This window comes from Phyllopteryx taeniolatus, chromosome 7 (genome assembly GCF_024500385.1).
Source record: "Phyllopteryx taeniolatus isolate TA_2022b chromosome 7, UOR_Ptae_1.2, whole genome shotgun sequence".
Lineage (NCBI taxonomy): Eukaryota > Metazoa > Chordata > Actinopteri > Syngnathiformes > Syngnathidae > Phyllopteryx > Phyllopteryx taeniolatus.
In genome coordinates, this window is record NC_084508.1 from 15,134,524 (window position 1) to 15,148,891 (window position 14,368).

Here is a 14,368-nt window from a genome sequence, read left to right on the forward strand (position 1 = left end):
GTATTTACAAAACAGTATGTGTAGTATGTGTGCATGAAATAAAAATTACCTACTTTGTGACCATTGGAAGTGTTCAATCTCATCGAATGGCGATGACCAATGGGGTCCCTCAAGGGTCAGTTCTTGGACCCCTCCTGTTCAGCCTATATATGCTACCCTTGGGTGAAATTCTTCAGAACTTTAATTTTGACTATCATAGCTATGCAGATGACACAGTTACATCTAGGAGTGTCTCCAGATGACTACAATTCAATTGCAGTGTTGTGTCACAGTCCAAAAGAGATAACTAGATGAGCCAAAATGTTCTTCAATTAAACCACAACAAAACTGTGATGACTGTTTTTGGCAATAAAGAAAAGAGGATTGCTGTTAGTAAATACATGGAGTCACGCTCTTTAAAAACCAAAGAGCCAGTCCGAATCATTGGTGTTCTGATAAATTCCGACCTGACTTTCAACAGTCATATCAAATCAATTACTAAAACTGCCTTCTACCATCTGAAGAACATATCCAGAGTGAAGACTTGGATGTGCCAAGCAGACCAGGAGAAGCTCATCCATACTTGTATCGCAAGTAGGCTTGACTATTGTAATGGTCTTCTGACTGGACTCCCCAAAAAGAGCATTAAACAGCTGCAGCTCATTCAGAATGCTGCAGCTTGGGTTCTGACCAGAACAAAGAGGTCAGAACATATTACTTCAATTCTAAAGTCTTTACACTGGCTCCCAGTCGGCTTTAGAATAGATTTTAAAGTTCTGCTATTGGTGTATAAATCACCAAATGGTTTAGGTCCTGAATACATGAAAGAAATGCTCATGGAATATAAACCCAGTAGGGCTCTGCGAGCGACAGACTCAGGTCAAATAGTGGAGCACAGAGTCCAAAGCAAACATGGTGACGCAGCATTAAGCTATTATGCTGCATACAAATGGAATTAGTTGCCAACAGAAGTGACGTCAGCCCCAAGTGTGAATGTTTTTAAGTCCAGGTTAAAAACTCTTCTTTTTTTCTTATCCTTTTTAGAGCATTTCCACTTTTAAATGACTTGGCACTGTAGGCTGTTTTAATTTTACTTTTATTTTTTCTCTTTGTTTTAAATGTTTATAAGCTGTTTTTTTCTTTGTTTTTAAACGCTTGTTATCATGTAAAGCACATTGAGTTACCTTGTGCATGAAATATAAAGACATTTGCTTTGCTTTGCTTCATTCTCACGTTTTAATTGTATTAATTATGAGGTATAATTAAATTATTACAATAAACAAAACAATTCCAATGCTTTTATAAACAAATCAATTAAGCCTTTATTTACTGAGAAATGAATTAAGAACATTAACATTAAGAAAAAAAATCTAAACTATTGCAGCAAATATTACCCAAATCTACTATTACAGGATCATGTGACTGCTTGGGGGGCCGAAATGAAGAACGGAGTGGGTTGTATGTGACCCACTGGCCATACCTTTCACAATTTTTAAATGTACATTATTTCATAATTTTACCTAAAAAATATAACAATTTCAAACTCAGATGTGATGACAGGCTGGCTTGCATATATATATATATATATATATGAGAAAAATACATTATGCATTTCTCGCAGCACACCTGATGATCTCTCACAGCACACTCATGTGCCACGCACAGTGATTGGAATTACTGGTCTACGGTATACTGGTGGTGAACTAGCCAGGATACCTCTCATGTGTTGGCAGCACACAATGTTTTTGACTCAAGACATGTTTATCGGCTTTGCCACAATACATATATATATTGCGTATCTTATTAATAAGAAACACAAGCAACAAACAAATTAGTAATTCAGCGTGTTTCCCCACTTTGTGTGCGCATGTAAATCAAAATTATAAATACCATTTAGGCTGTCTGGTGGGATACATTATGATCATGTTTTTGAGAATGTAGTCAACAATATCGCCATCAGAAAAAGACAAATGATCTTTCTTTAATGATCATGTAAACACACTTGAGTCAACGTCAAACGAGCATCGTGACTGAACTCAGACATGAACTCTACATAGATTTATTTTGTCCACTTTATACAACATATTCAAGACAAAATCTCTCTTATTGAGGAAATTTTGGGTTGAGCGGCAACTATTTTGGGCAAATGTTCCCATGAGGCACAGATGAGGCTGTTATGTATACACTGACAGTAAGGCTATGTTCACGCATACACGGGTCATTTTTGTTTTGAAATATTTTCTTTTCACACCACACGATTCCAAAAAGAAAAGAAAAAAAAAAAAAGAAAAAGACAATTACCCAAATAAACACATTCTCATGCTGTTAGTGCCATGCCTAAGCAACAGGTGGCACTATAATCCCAAAGTACAAGACAATTTTAGACAATTAGAACCTTGAAGAAGTAATTTCCAGAAAAGATACATAAACAGCTATGGCCAATTAAGGAAAACAAACAGCCAAACGTGAAAAAGCCTTCTTGGGCTGTTAAGAGCATGCCAAAAACTGCAGGTGGCACTTTAACCCCTAACTCCGAGGCCAATTGGGCCAATTAGAAGCCTGAAGAAAGTCATCTCCAGAAAAAAGGCACAGAAACAACAACAGCAACTCAAGCAAAAAAAAATTTAAAATAAAAGAAAACATTTTATGAATAATGCGTTCCATATTAACTGCAATGCATTGGCAGGCTGTTAAGAGCATGGCAAAGCCACAGGTGGCACCACAACTCCAAACTGTAAGGCAATTACAGCCAATTTTAGCTTAAAAAGCAAACAAAATGAACAAGTATGGAAAAAAAATTCATACATGTACAGCGGTAGACAAATAGCCTCAGGGGGAAGGATCAGGGTCACATTGAAAAACTTAAAAAAAAAATAAAATAAAAAAATAAATAAAAAATTCAAGGACATTTTTAAAGATTTAATCATTGACATTGTGTACACAAGGCTCAAAAATAGTTTTGGAAAGTTATGGCACATTAGTCCATTGTGAGTGACCTTCAACACAGTTTGTGTGTGTACAATATGCCAAAACAAACAAAACGAATGTACATTTATTAAAAAATACCCGCTGTCGGTGTGTACATGGCCTAAGGTTAATTGGACAGCTATTTGCTCTACTGGCTGAAGATGTACCCTATATGTGCAGGATAAATGTACCATTTATTTTCCATTCGAGATATTAAGTTTATGAACTCCAGCATCCTTTTCTTTAGCTTGTGGATTCTCCTTCTCGCACAGTCTCGTGTTCACATTTTAGACACAAATTCAAGTTATAGTGACACCTACAGAATGTGATAATCAATACACAACTTTTAAACAGTGTTGGGATGTGGTATGAAATGGAAAAAAAAAAAAAAAAAAAAAGCAACAACCCAGAAGTGTTTACCAGCACCAATACATTAAGGTGGCATCACCTTCACTATGCATGTGGAAATGACAAAATACTGTTACTGTATGTTTACATGATCCAGTTATGCGGAAGCTGGGATTCCTCCTAAATGACTGTTGCCCGAAAGAATAACATTCACCAAATTCCCTAAACATTCAAAGAATGAGCGTCGGTAGATCCACACAGGGGTCCTGGATTTGATTCCCAGCAAATGCATAACTGCTTTTGGGGCACCTGTAACCAAGTGGTTAGGCTCGCCGTTAGGATCACCCTGGGGATCCCAGTTTAAGTCATCGACCACCAGAATGTGTGTGAATGTGGGGAAAAAAAACCCCTCAGATTCGTCAAGCGCGGCCAAACGGACCTTGAGAAGATGCAGCAATGGACCATCCACTCCCACCAAACCCCCCGTACCCACAGCTGTGGTGTCCTTGAGCAAGACACTAATCCCCTGAACTGTGCCCTGGGTGCTAAATGTCGACAACAGTGATTGGGTAAATGCAGAGGACAAATGTCATCAAAATACACATACTGATGATCATAAAGATGATTCTTCTTCAAAGCTACATTACATTCAGAGGATTGCAGGGCTTTTACGTGCTACCTCTACGTTTACATCCACACAATGCAATTTGGATCACTGTCTTCACTTTTACAAACAAAATACTTTGAACTGCTTAAAATATTAATTCATCAATCAGAGATTAGGCTAGGTCTATTATTTTAAATCTTCCAAATATATTTTTGGACAATTCGACGGTTTGTGGGTACAGTTTGGAGAAGGCCCCTCTAAGTTCCCAGTGCGCAAAGGCAAAGACAAGCTTCGATGTGTTAAGTGTGGAAGAATATTACCCCACCATCATTTGGAATAAACTAGAACAGAAATTGTGAGCTGAAAAGTGGGAAGTCCTCCCAGTTGTAACTGCAAAAGTGTAGGGCACAGGTGTCAAACTCGCGGGCCGTGAAAGATTACCACAAATTCTCCTTGACTTCTGTTCCAAACTAGCCATAAAACTGATAACAACCAAATGCAGGGGCAACTATTAAATATAACGGTGCGATTAGTAGGGTTCTCACTAAAAACATAGTAGGTGAGGGACAAGAAGTGTAACTGCCTCAAACTCTTGCCAAATGCCTAATCTGTAAACAAACAGCTCAGTTTCTGGCTAAGGATAGCCAAAAGTTTTTGTTTTTTTTAAATTACTAGCGCAGTACAAACACAGCCTCCAGGGGTGTTTAAACAGCCTCTTCAGACAGAGCCAAAGCATTAATAAATCCCATTACTGATGTTTCTATAGCATAATCATTCAAACTGCTACTGTTGTACTTGTCTGCAGCCTTCATTTTCTAAAAAGAAGACAAAACAATTGATAATGCCTATTACTAAAAAGATTTCAAATGTTGTTTCATTTTACATGACACATCTGTTCCTCTGTTTTGCATTCTGTTCCTTTATTGTGCCCAGTACGAACCGAACTGTGAACTTAAAACCTAAGCAGGTACGGAATTGCTTTTTCAATTTTTTTTTATAACCATTATGTCTCTAGGCGGTTTCAGTAAGGCCTTCTCTCCTGGCCTAAACACTATCAGAAGCATTGACGTACATTTACAACCTAAACTCCAACATTTGTATTAATTTATTCCCAACCGTCTATTCTCCTCATTTTGTAGCATTTCTCTTGGCTGCACTGCTTCCAGTACGTGTGTGTGGATGTTATATTATGTGCTGCCATGTCCATCTAATCTGCCCAGGGCCTCCAGAATACGTAGTGCTGGTGAAATGAGAGGAAATTGAATCTCTATTAGCCATGGGTTGGTTTCCTGAACCAATCAGATGGCAAATACGCCTCACAGGGCCAGGTAGCTGGCCCTCAATGACATCAGCATTTGTAGGTCCTCTGATTGGTTGGTCAGAGCAAAACTTGTAATAGCCAATTTCAACTAGCAAAACATGGCTGTAGCGCTCTGCATACATGAATAGATTTAATAGGTAGCGTCTCAGGTTAGTATGATGTAACTAATTTAATTGCATGTTTTTGTCATATTAATAGATATATGCATGTGGCGCAGTTGCCCACTGTTACATTGCGTTTGTGTATTGATGGTTTCTTTAAATGCAACGTTAGAGTGGTGGGAGTAAGAGGTGAATTATGTTGGGTAAGTCCCCACTGAAGGCCCTGGTACTAAATGCACGGCCCGCCGGATTCACCATTAGAACAGGCCCCACTGAGGGCAACCATAAGTTGCCCGTGAAGCAAACAAGTTTGACACCCCTGCTCTACGCACAGTAAGAATACACAGCAAGTAGAGACGGACAGCAAACAGTGCTGATAATTGGCAGTGGTATTTAGTTCCGCCTGTATTGCTACTTGCAGTGACAAGAGAAGTTGTCATAAAGCAGATAAAAGCGAGTAGTGGCGCCACTACGAGGTCCGCTCATCCTGTACGTGGACTTCCTGTTTTCCTTTAGCAGCGGTCGTCTTCGTCGCTCAGCGGCTCGATGGTGCCGGCTGGGCTAGCCTGCGCCAAGTTCTTTCCGAAATGTCCTTTCGGGACTTGCCAGGAGTGTCTGAGCTGAGGGGCCGAGCTAATGGCGTTGGCGTGTCCCAAACTGGTCGCCACGGCGGTCTCAAAAGTGAGATGTTCTTGCCACTCGCCCGTTTGGCCTCCCCTGAGGTCCTCGTGAAACGGAAGGTAGGGCTCTGAGATGTAACGGTGGGGAGACGGATGGCTCGGGCCGGACGCCTGACACGAGGAGGACTGGGCCTGCTCGGAGGGCGCCGGGCTGTCTGAATGCAGGGGGTGTCCCGGCGAAGAGGCTGCTGCTCCGGTGGGGGCGTGGTCTCGACACACTAGGGGGGAGTACGAGATGTGAGGACGAGGGCGAGAGGGTGTCTGTGGGAGCTGGCGCCGATTACGAGGGATGCTGGACTCTGAGGCCGAATGGGTAGGACTGCCTGATGTGTTGACCTGTACACAGATACCCTTTCATTTTTAATCATAACCAATGATAATCAGTGAGGTGTGGAATCCTCAGCCAACACTGGCTTGAAATTTGAAGCCTTACCCATAGTATAAACCCTAAATTGAGACCCAAAACCCTGGCTTGAAACCCTAATCTAAAACACTGTCTGTTTGAAAACCTAATTTGAAACCCTAACCCTGTCTTGAAACCCTAATTTGCAATCTTAATTTGAAACCCAAAGCCTCTCTTGAAACCCTAATTTAAAAGCCTAATTTGAAACCTTAATTTGAAATCCAAAGCCTGTCTTGAAATCCTAACCCTGGCTTGGAACACTAATTTTGATTTGAAACCCTAATTGAAACCTCGACAAAAGCTTGAAATCTTAATTGAAACTGTACCATTACATTGAAAACTTAATTTAAAACCTTAATGCGTGATTTGAAAGCTTAATTTGAAACCTTAACTCTGATTTGAAACCCTAATTTCAGAGCCTAACCATCTTGAAATCCCAGCATTGGCTTCAAACACTAGTTGGAAACCTTAACACAGGCTTGAAACCCTAACCCTGGCTTGAAGCCCAACTTTAAAACCCAAACCTAGGCTTAAAAACCCGAATTTTAAAGCCTAACCCAAGCTTGAAATTTAATTTGCAACATAAACCTTGGCTCAATGCCCTAACTTGAATGCCTAACCCTGACTTGAAATGATAACGATGACTTCAAAAACCAACTGGCTTGAAACTGTAATTTAAAACCTGAACCCTATCTTTAAAGCCCAAACCTTGCTTTAAATCCCAACCATAATTTGAAACCTGACACACCCAAAACCCTGGTTTGGAATCCTTATTTGAAACCCTTAGACAGTCCTGATGCGCTCTCACCTGTCTCTGTAAGGAGTGAGGACGTCCTTCCTTAGGCGAGAGGGAGCGTCTCGTCTCGCATGACGGGTCTCGGCTGCGCTCTTCAGAATTACAGCGGGACATGTCTGGAGACAGCAGGTGGCGTCGTTCTTTAGACCGCCCCCTTTCATGACTACTTTGATTGATTCTAGGCCCTGTGAGTGGAGTGGATTTGTAAAGGTTACACATAAAAAGAGTTATTCATCACAAAAAAATGAATTAGCTTTCTACATCAAAAATAAATACAGCGTTCTAATAGTCTCAGGTGAGCTGGAGCCTACCCTAGTTGTCTCTGGGTGAGTGGCGCTATAGACAAACAACCATTCGACACTCACATTAACACCTAAGAACAATTAAGAGTCTTCAATAAACCTAACATGCATGTTTTTCGAGTTCCCTGACAAATCTTATAAATATAACATTGGCCTAGACATAAAAACAAAAGCCAAAGTTACAAAATTTAACCTCTATAGTTCTGCTGTCGAAGTCTGTAGGTGCTGTCAGGGCTGATTCTCTCCAGGGAATGTTGTTCTTGCCACAGGCGATTCACACACTGGTCGCCGATGGTGGAAAAGGAGCGCTTCATCGGCTTTCTGTCCGCTGACATTCCAGGCTGGAGAGGCACAGAGGCACAGAGGCAATCGGGTAGGTTACATTCTCAGGAAACGAAACAAAAAAACATCAGCACTGTGGGTAATTCCTAGCTGCAAGCAGCATACCATGCACAATCTTGACTATTAAAAGTCAATCTGCAAACTGACTTCCAAATTGCTGTATTTCTTTTTCTGTATTATCTGTTTCTGTATTTTACAACCCATTACAGATAGGAATTCTGGACACACATTTGCAAAACAGACTATGTAGAGTGAACCTTTGTTCATCGCGAGTGATACCCTCCATATCCACCCGCCTTTTGTGAAAATCCACAATAAAGAGAAAACAAATATTTTTACAATTGTTTTACAAACACATGAAACTCATGAAAACTATTTTGTACACATATTCCAACACAAACAAAAGAAATTTGAAGCACAATATGTGTACAAAATACTGTACGTATTGTAGTGTCTGTGTGTTAGATATGCCTTTAAGAGGCGGGGCCTGGTGGGGTGGCGTTTGACATCGGCGAGTCTGCGTGAGTGTCTGGGCGTGGGCCATGGCTGACAGCTGCTCCTGCATGGATGTGCTCATTGTGTTTGTGTGTTTTACTGTTCTTCCGTTCAAAAACCGGCTGAAAAGTACATCGATGACTGTGGCTCTCCTTTCCTGCATTACAGGAAGTATACTGTAAAAACCCATAAAAACGATCACTAGATTTCCACCATATAGTGGGGATTTCTGCGCCAGATAGATATGTTCCCCCTCAAAAAACACCTAAGATATAATGAGGGCGTGAACACTGAACTGCCATATATCAAGGGAACATTGTAATAAGGATTTTGGCGTTCCTACCTGCGGCTCCACAGCCAGTCTGGGCATCGAGGACGCTCTGATGGATAACGTGCGCTGAGGTGACTTGAGAACTGCTGGCTCTGGCCTTGACTGTTGTGTCACTTGGTTATACTCTACGACTTCGGGCACCTACATGAATGTCACAGGGAGGATGCCGAATGAAGCTCTTGTCATTGTAATTGTAAACTTAGCATAAACTTGTGATTTTTCAAAATACCATCACAGGTGAGGGATTTTCTCAGTCTTCATTCACTGGGCATGGGGGTGGGCAAACTTTTGTGTTTAAGGGCCACATTTGATATTTAAAATGGAACAATGGGCGAGGTCAATTGTAGATGAGCTTGCAAAAAGTTTAAATTTAAGAGTTAAATGTGTATTTTACTAAAAAAAAAAAAAATCATTCTAATTTGATTATTTATAATTTCACTTATATTAACTAGGCACTTATTTAATAAAATAAATGAAAAACTGTTAAATGTAATCCATATGTAAAATTGTTGACTTTATTTAATTATTTACAACAACTCAATCAAGCAATTATTCAACAAGATAAATAAAAAAAACATATTTGATGTAATTTAAAATGGATGTGTTTCTAATTAATTAACCAATTATTTAATACATATATTATTAAATATTTACAATATTTAAATAATTATTCAATTAGATAAATAAATAAATCCAATAAAGTCATTTCAATGAACCGATAAACAAAATTCTAAATTAATGCAACATGTACTGATTATGTTTGCCGGGCCGGAATAAAGAATGGAGTGGGCCTATGTTTACAACAGAATTATTGTACACATGCACTGTAGATATAGGCCCATTACCATCCATCCATCCATTTTCTACCGCTTATCCGAGGTCGGGTCGCGGGGGCAGTAGCTTTAGTAGTCTCTCCAGCGTGTCCTGGGTCGTCCCCGGGATCTCCTCCCGGTGAGACGTGCCCGGAACACCTCACCAGGGAGGCGTCCGGGAGGCATCCGAATCAGATGCCCCAGCCACCTCATCTGGGTCCTCTCGATGTGGAGGAGCAGCGGCTCGACTCTGAGATCCTCCCGGATGACCGAGCTTCTCACCCTATCTCTAAGGGAGAGCCCGGACACCCTGCGGAGGAAACTCATTTCGGCCGCTTTTATCCGGGATCTTGTTCTTTCGGTCACGACCCACAGCTCGTGACCATAGGTGAGGGTAGGAACGTAGATCGACCGGTAAATCGAGAGCTTCGCCTTTCGGCTTAGCTCCTTCTTTACCACAACGGATCGATACAAAGTCCGTATCACGGCAGACGCTGCACCGATCCGCCTGTCGATCTCCCGTTCCATTCTTCCCTCACTTGTGAACAAGACCCCAAGATACTTGAACTCCTCCACTTGGGGTAGGATCTCATCCCCGACCTGGAGAGGGCACGCCACCCTTTTCCGCCCATTACTTGGATACATTTCTGTAACAGACTATACTGTATATGACTAAACTATTTTTGTATTAGTTATCTACAAGTTAAATTATATATTTTTTACTTCCTCCGATGCCTTTTGAACATGTAAACTGTGTAAATGAATTGATTCACATTTCTTTATATATATATATATATATATATATGTGTGTGTTTTCTGTTCATTTGATCAAATAAAGCAAGCCAGCAATCAATCACTCAATCAATATGTGGCCTGCCTGTATTACAGTCTTAACAAACATTGCTCATGGATGTCCATCTTTGCTGTTAGGACTCTATTAGGATGGCTTGTTAATGGACCTACAATATGATTGTAACTCGTGATAATTGAAGCTGAAGTCTGTTAGTAAAGCTATACAATTATGAGTCATGGGAGGACACTATTATTCATTCTGATAGTGTGCAGACCAAAGATAAATCAGATCCTAGATCAGGCTCAAATTAAAATGGTCACTCTTGGGAGTCACGCTTCAACTATCACTAAGAAATAACGATGGAATGAGGGAATCAACTCGGGTTGTGTGTCATTACCAGTGTGTCTAAATGGTAGTGGTGGTGGTGAGGGAAGTGATAAGGGTGGTAGGGTGGGTAGTAATCATCGTTCTCCTCTTCCTCCCCGGAGTGAGGCCGCGGCTGCAGGAACATATCTTGGGGGGAGATGGGGCTGAGGGCCACAAAGCCCCCTTTGGTGCTAGAGGAACACATACGTACAACAAAGTGCATCACCAACACGCGTGAACTGTATAGGATTGTTGGTGGAAGGCAAGGGAAGAAATTGAGGGTTTGCGATGATAAGAATTGTGCAATGGGAATTAAATGTTGCATATTTACAGAGCTGATCCTGCACTGTGCCTGAGAAAGGCCAGCGATTTGGCATTGCATAGGATTTCCTGAGGCAAGGAGGAAGCATCCATACGCTGGAACATGGGCGCGTGTTTCTGTGAGGAGGAGAACAGAACAAAATTGAAAGATCAAATCGGTCTAGCAAGCAAATGCTAACATACATACATTTTTATTTTTTTCCACATTGGGGTTAAAATAGATCCCTTTCAAAATCAGACTTTGGGGGGGAAAAAAAACAAAACTTTGCATGCACATCTGCTTATGACTAAATAAAATGCTAATTATTATTTTGTATGCTACAGTTTGTAAATGTTAACACAAATTTCAGTTTAATTACAATGGAAAATGTCCAAATTGGCCAACGGATTATTGCCAAGTTAAATTTTCTGACCCTTTGCAATCCAAACTAGGCTCAAACAAATAAAAAAGGGTGGGTTAAAACAAAACTAAAACTAAACATACTTGTTCCTCCAGCTGCTGTCGGAGCTTCTTGGCTTTGCTCTGCTTGTAGTAGTCCATGATCATCATGGCGGCATAGATCTTTCCTATGGTCATGTCACTAGCTGAGAAAAGGAAAAACGAAGCCAAATACTTAATAAGCTAACAAACACTGTGATTTCAATGATTTTATTGAGACATCACCTTTGTTAATAGGAACCAGAAGGTCCAACATCTTCTGAGAGAGGTGAGGCCAGATGACACTGATTTCCTTCTGAAGGTCCAAATCCATCTGATTTCGATCCTCTCCTCCTGCGCGTACAAGCAGTGATGACTCTGGATTAAGAGCGGTGGACCACCAGATGGCACCGTTTCCTTTGTTTTAATATGCTCTATTTAATACAGAGCAGCAATTCCTATTGCAAAATATGAATGCATTGCAAGCAAAGGTCAATTCCTACCTAATTTCTAAATGGAAAAAAATCAGTTTAATTTTTCGTATGTGATATTCAATTTTTTTCAGTTGGATGCATTTCTTGTTAACTATTATTATCAAAATGGAAAAATAAATCTGGAAATATTTCACGTGTGTCGTGAATGTATCTAATTTCTAAAGGACTTTTTGAATTGAATTACTGAAATAAATCACATTTTCCTCAATACAGTGTTCCCCTGCTGGTTTGCAATTCAGTGGTTCACATATTCATGGATTTTTCAGGGGAACCTATCCTCAGTCATCTGCTGAAAAACTCACCTATTAACTGTTTTTGTGCTCAGGCCAAAGCCCTTTATAACATCAAAATATTGCCCTTCCGCCATCTCGTGGCATCTTGGTGCCAAGGAACAACACTGAAGTGAGTCGAGGAGCTTCATGTAGTGCTTTTCTGCCATTTTGTTGCATCTGTGGGCAACTATAAACCTGGGGGCGTCAATTCCTCCCACATTTTTGGTATTCGCGGCTGGTCTCGGTCCCTATCCACCATGAATAGTAAGGGAACTCTGCGTTCTACTTTACCGAGATGCACCTTTACATAAAAGGTAGTCCTCATAGTGGAGTCATTTTCTTTTTAGCAGCAAATCCCAGCCATCCTGTCAATTTATCTTGTCTGTGCATTTGTAACAGTACACTGTAAAATGGGAGGGTAATGAGTTTCTGTTTGTGTTCATGTTGATGAACATTTCTTCATATAAAAGCACCACTGGACAAAAGACTCAGATTTCACTTGACGAATTGAGAATGTTTTGAGAGTTCTCCTGACCTCCAGCTATCTTGACTTCCAGGGCAGTGCGGATGAGGGCCATGAGGGTGGAGGTGAAGTGGACGGACATGTCCTCGTCCACGGGCATGTTCATCAGGACGAGTCTCTGAGGGTTGTAGAGACATGCAGTATCATAATCAGAAAAGCTAAGTCACATGACGAAAATAAATACATTTATTCTAAAAAGCCCGTCACCCTGAACAGAACAAGCAGTAGAAAATGAATGAAGGGATTATAAAAAAAGAACTCCGAACTGCTGTGTGGTAATACAAAATTAAATCCAAGTAAGAATAGATGTATGTAACCACAGCCATTCCAGAGTTTTCAAAAGCATTACACATAGTGCACTCACCAGCCACAATACTAGGTACACTTTTAAAGGAGATCCAATTTAAAAAGGGTCAAAACCTTTTACCTTCACAAACACAAACAATGCAAAGTGCTGATTGACATTGGCAGAGGTATTAACTAAATGTGTTTATCATATTGTGATTGCAGTGCGCTGGATTCCAATATTTTGATTATTAGTGACATGAGAACAGCAACATATTAGAAACAGCTCTCAGTATAATACAGTGCACTACAACAGCAATAATAAACATTAAATGTTTGATAATGCTCTTAATGGGTCATATTATGCACGTGCACCTAATGTTGTGGCAACAACATGAACACATGCACGCTGATGCAATGAGGAGGCACATGCACATACTCTACACTGGTATATGAAAGAAAAAGAAGCATGATGATAAGACTTAGCACGTGGGTGCTTAACAACTCTCTTAGTAAAGGGCCCCCTTCTTTAAACAGCCGCCGACAGCAAATAAATATTGTGGTACACACCTCCCGATAATCTAGCCAAATTTGAGCATTTAGCCTCCCTTCCGATAACATTCAGCAAGGCCACATTGCCAGGTTGTCTCTGCAATTATCATGTGGTTGGGTTGTGTTCAGAGTGATTTTTCCTCCATCTGCTAGGAAAACGTAAATGTCAAATCTGTTCAATATTTAAATCTGCAAATACCTGTGTGTGGCCAACACGGAGTTGGGCTGAGCCACAGAATCCATGATTGTGACAAAGAACAACTTTGTGAGAGGGAACGATAACCAATAAGGAAGCAACATAAAGCTCACACAGTTGCCATACACAAGAAGAGGAGCAACTGGTTGTGTTGAGTGTTTGTTTAATGAGCCTCACAAGTCATTCATCACAATGCAAATGGACATACGAATCCGTGGCAACTGCAATGTAGTTACTAGATAAACCAGGGATGTCGAGTTTTCTCCACTGAGGCTACATACAGAAAAAAAGAAGGAATCCCATTTCACCTTGGGTCTCATGTACAAAGACTTGCGTGGATTTCCTCCTAAATCATGGCGTACGCGCAAATCCAGAAAACGTCGTACGCACAAAAATATCCAGACAGAATAGCGCGCACGCTGAACTAAAAAAAGAAGTGGTCAGACATTAAGGTGGATGTGAAGCGGAGGAAAGCTGCCCACCGCCAAAGTGTGGCCAGAAAAAGGTGGAAGAACCGGCGCCGAGGGCCTCACCCGTTTGAGGACAGAATCGCTGCAATCAAGGGTGACGCTGCTGTCAGGGGTGATGGGAGGACACATGGCTCACTATGATCACCCCACAAATGTATTTTTAGAACTCATAAAGTGTTCATACAATAACCTAC

The 14,368-nt window shown here is 40.8% G+C and overlaps 1 protein-coding gene across 1 annotated transcript in view; it reads right to left on the reverse strand.

Annotated features, from left to right (window-relative positions):
• Positions 1–1,940: 1,940 nt before the first annotated feature.
• The window catches only part of LOC133480287 (voltage-dependent R-type calcium channel subunit alpha-1E), a 131,891-nt gene continuing 119,463 nt past the window's right edge, over positions 1,941–14,368 (reverse strand). The window contains exons 40-48 of the mRNA XM_061778051.1: positions 12,684–12,789; positions 11,629–11,736; positions 11,449–11,549; positions 10,975–11,081; positions 10,675–10,834; positions 8,685–8,813; positions 7,698–7,845; positions 7,215–7,387; positions 1,941–6,339 (exon numbers count right to left, since the gene is read on the reverse strand). Coding sequence (XP_061634035.1) covers positions 5,836–6,339; positions 7,215–7,387; positions 7,698–7,845; positions 8,685–8,813; positions 10,675–10,834; positions 10,975–11,081; positions 11,449–11,549; positions 11,629–11,736; positions 12,684–12,789 — 1,536 coding nt within the window. The 3' untranslated portion in view covers positions 1,941–5,835. The remainder of the gene's footprint in view (positions 6,340–7,214; positions 7,388–7,697; positions 7,846–8,684; positions 8,814–10,674; positions 10,835–10,974; positions 11,082–11,448; positions 11,550–11,628; positions 11,737–12,683; positions 12,790–14,368) is intronic.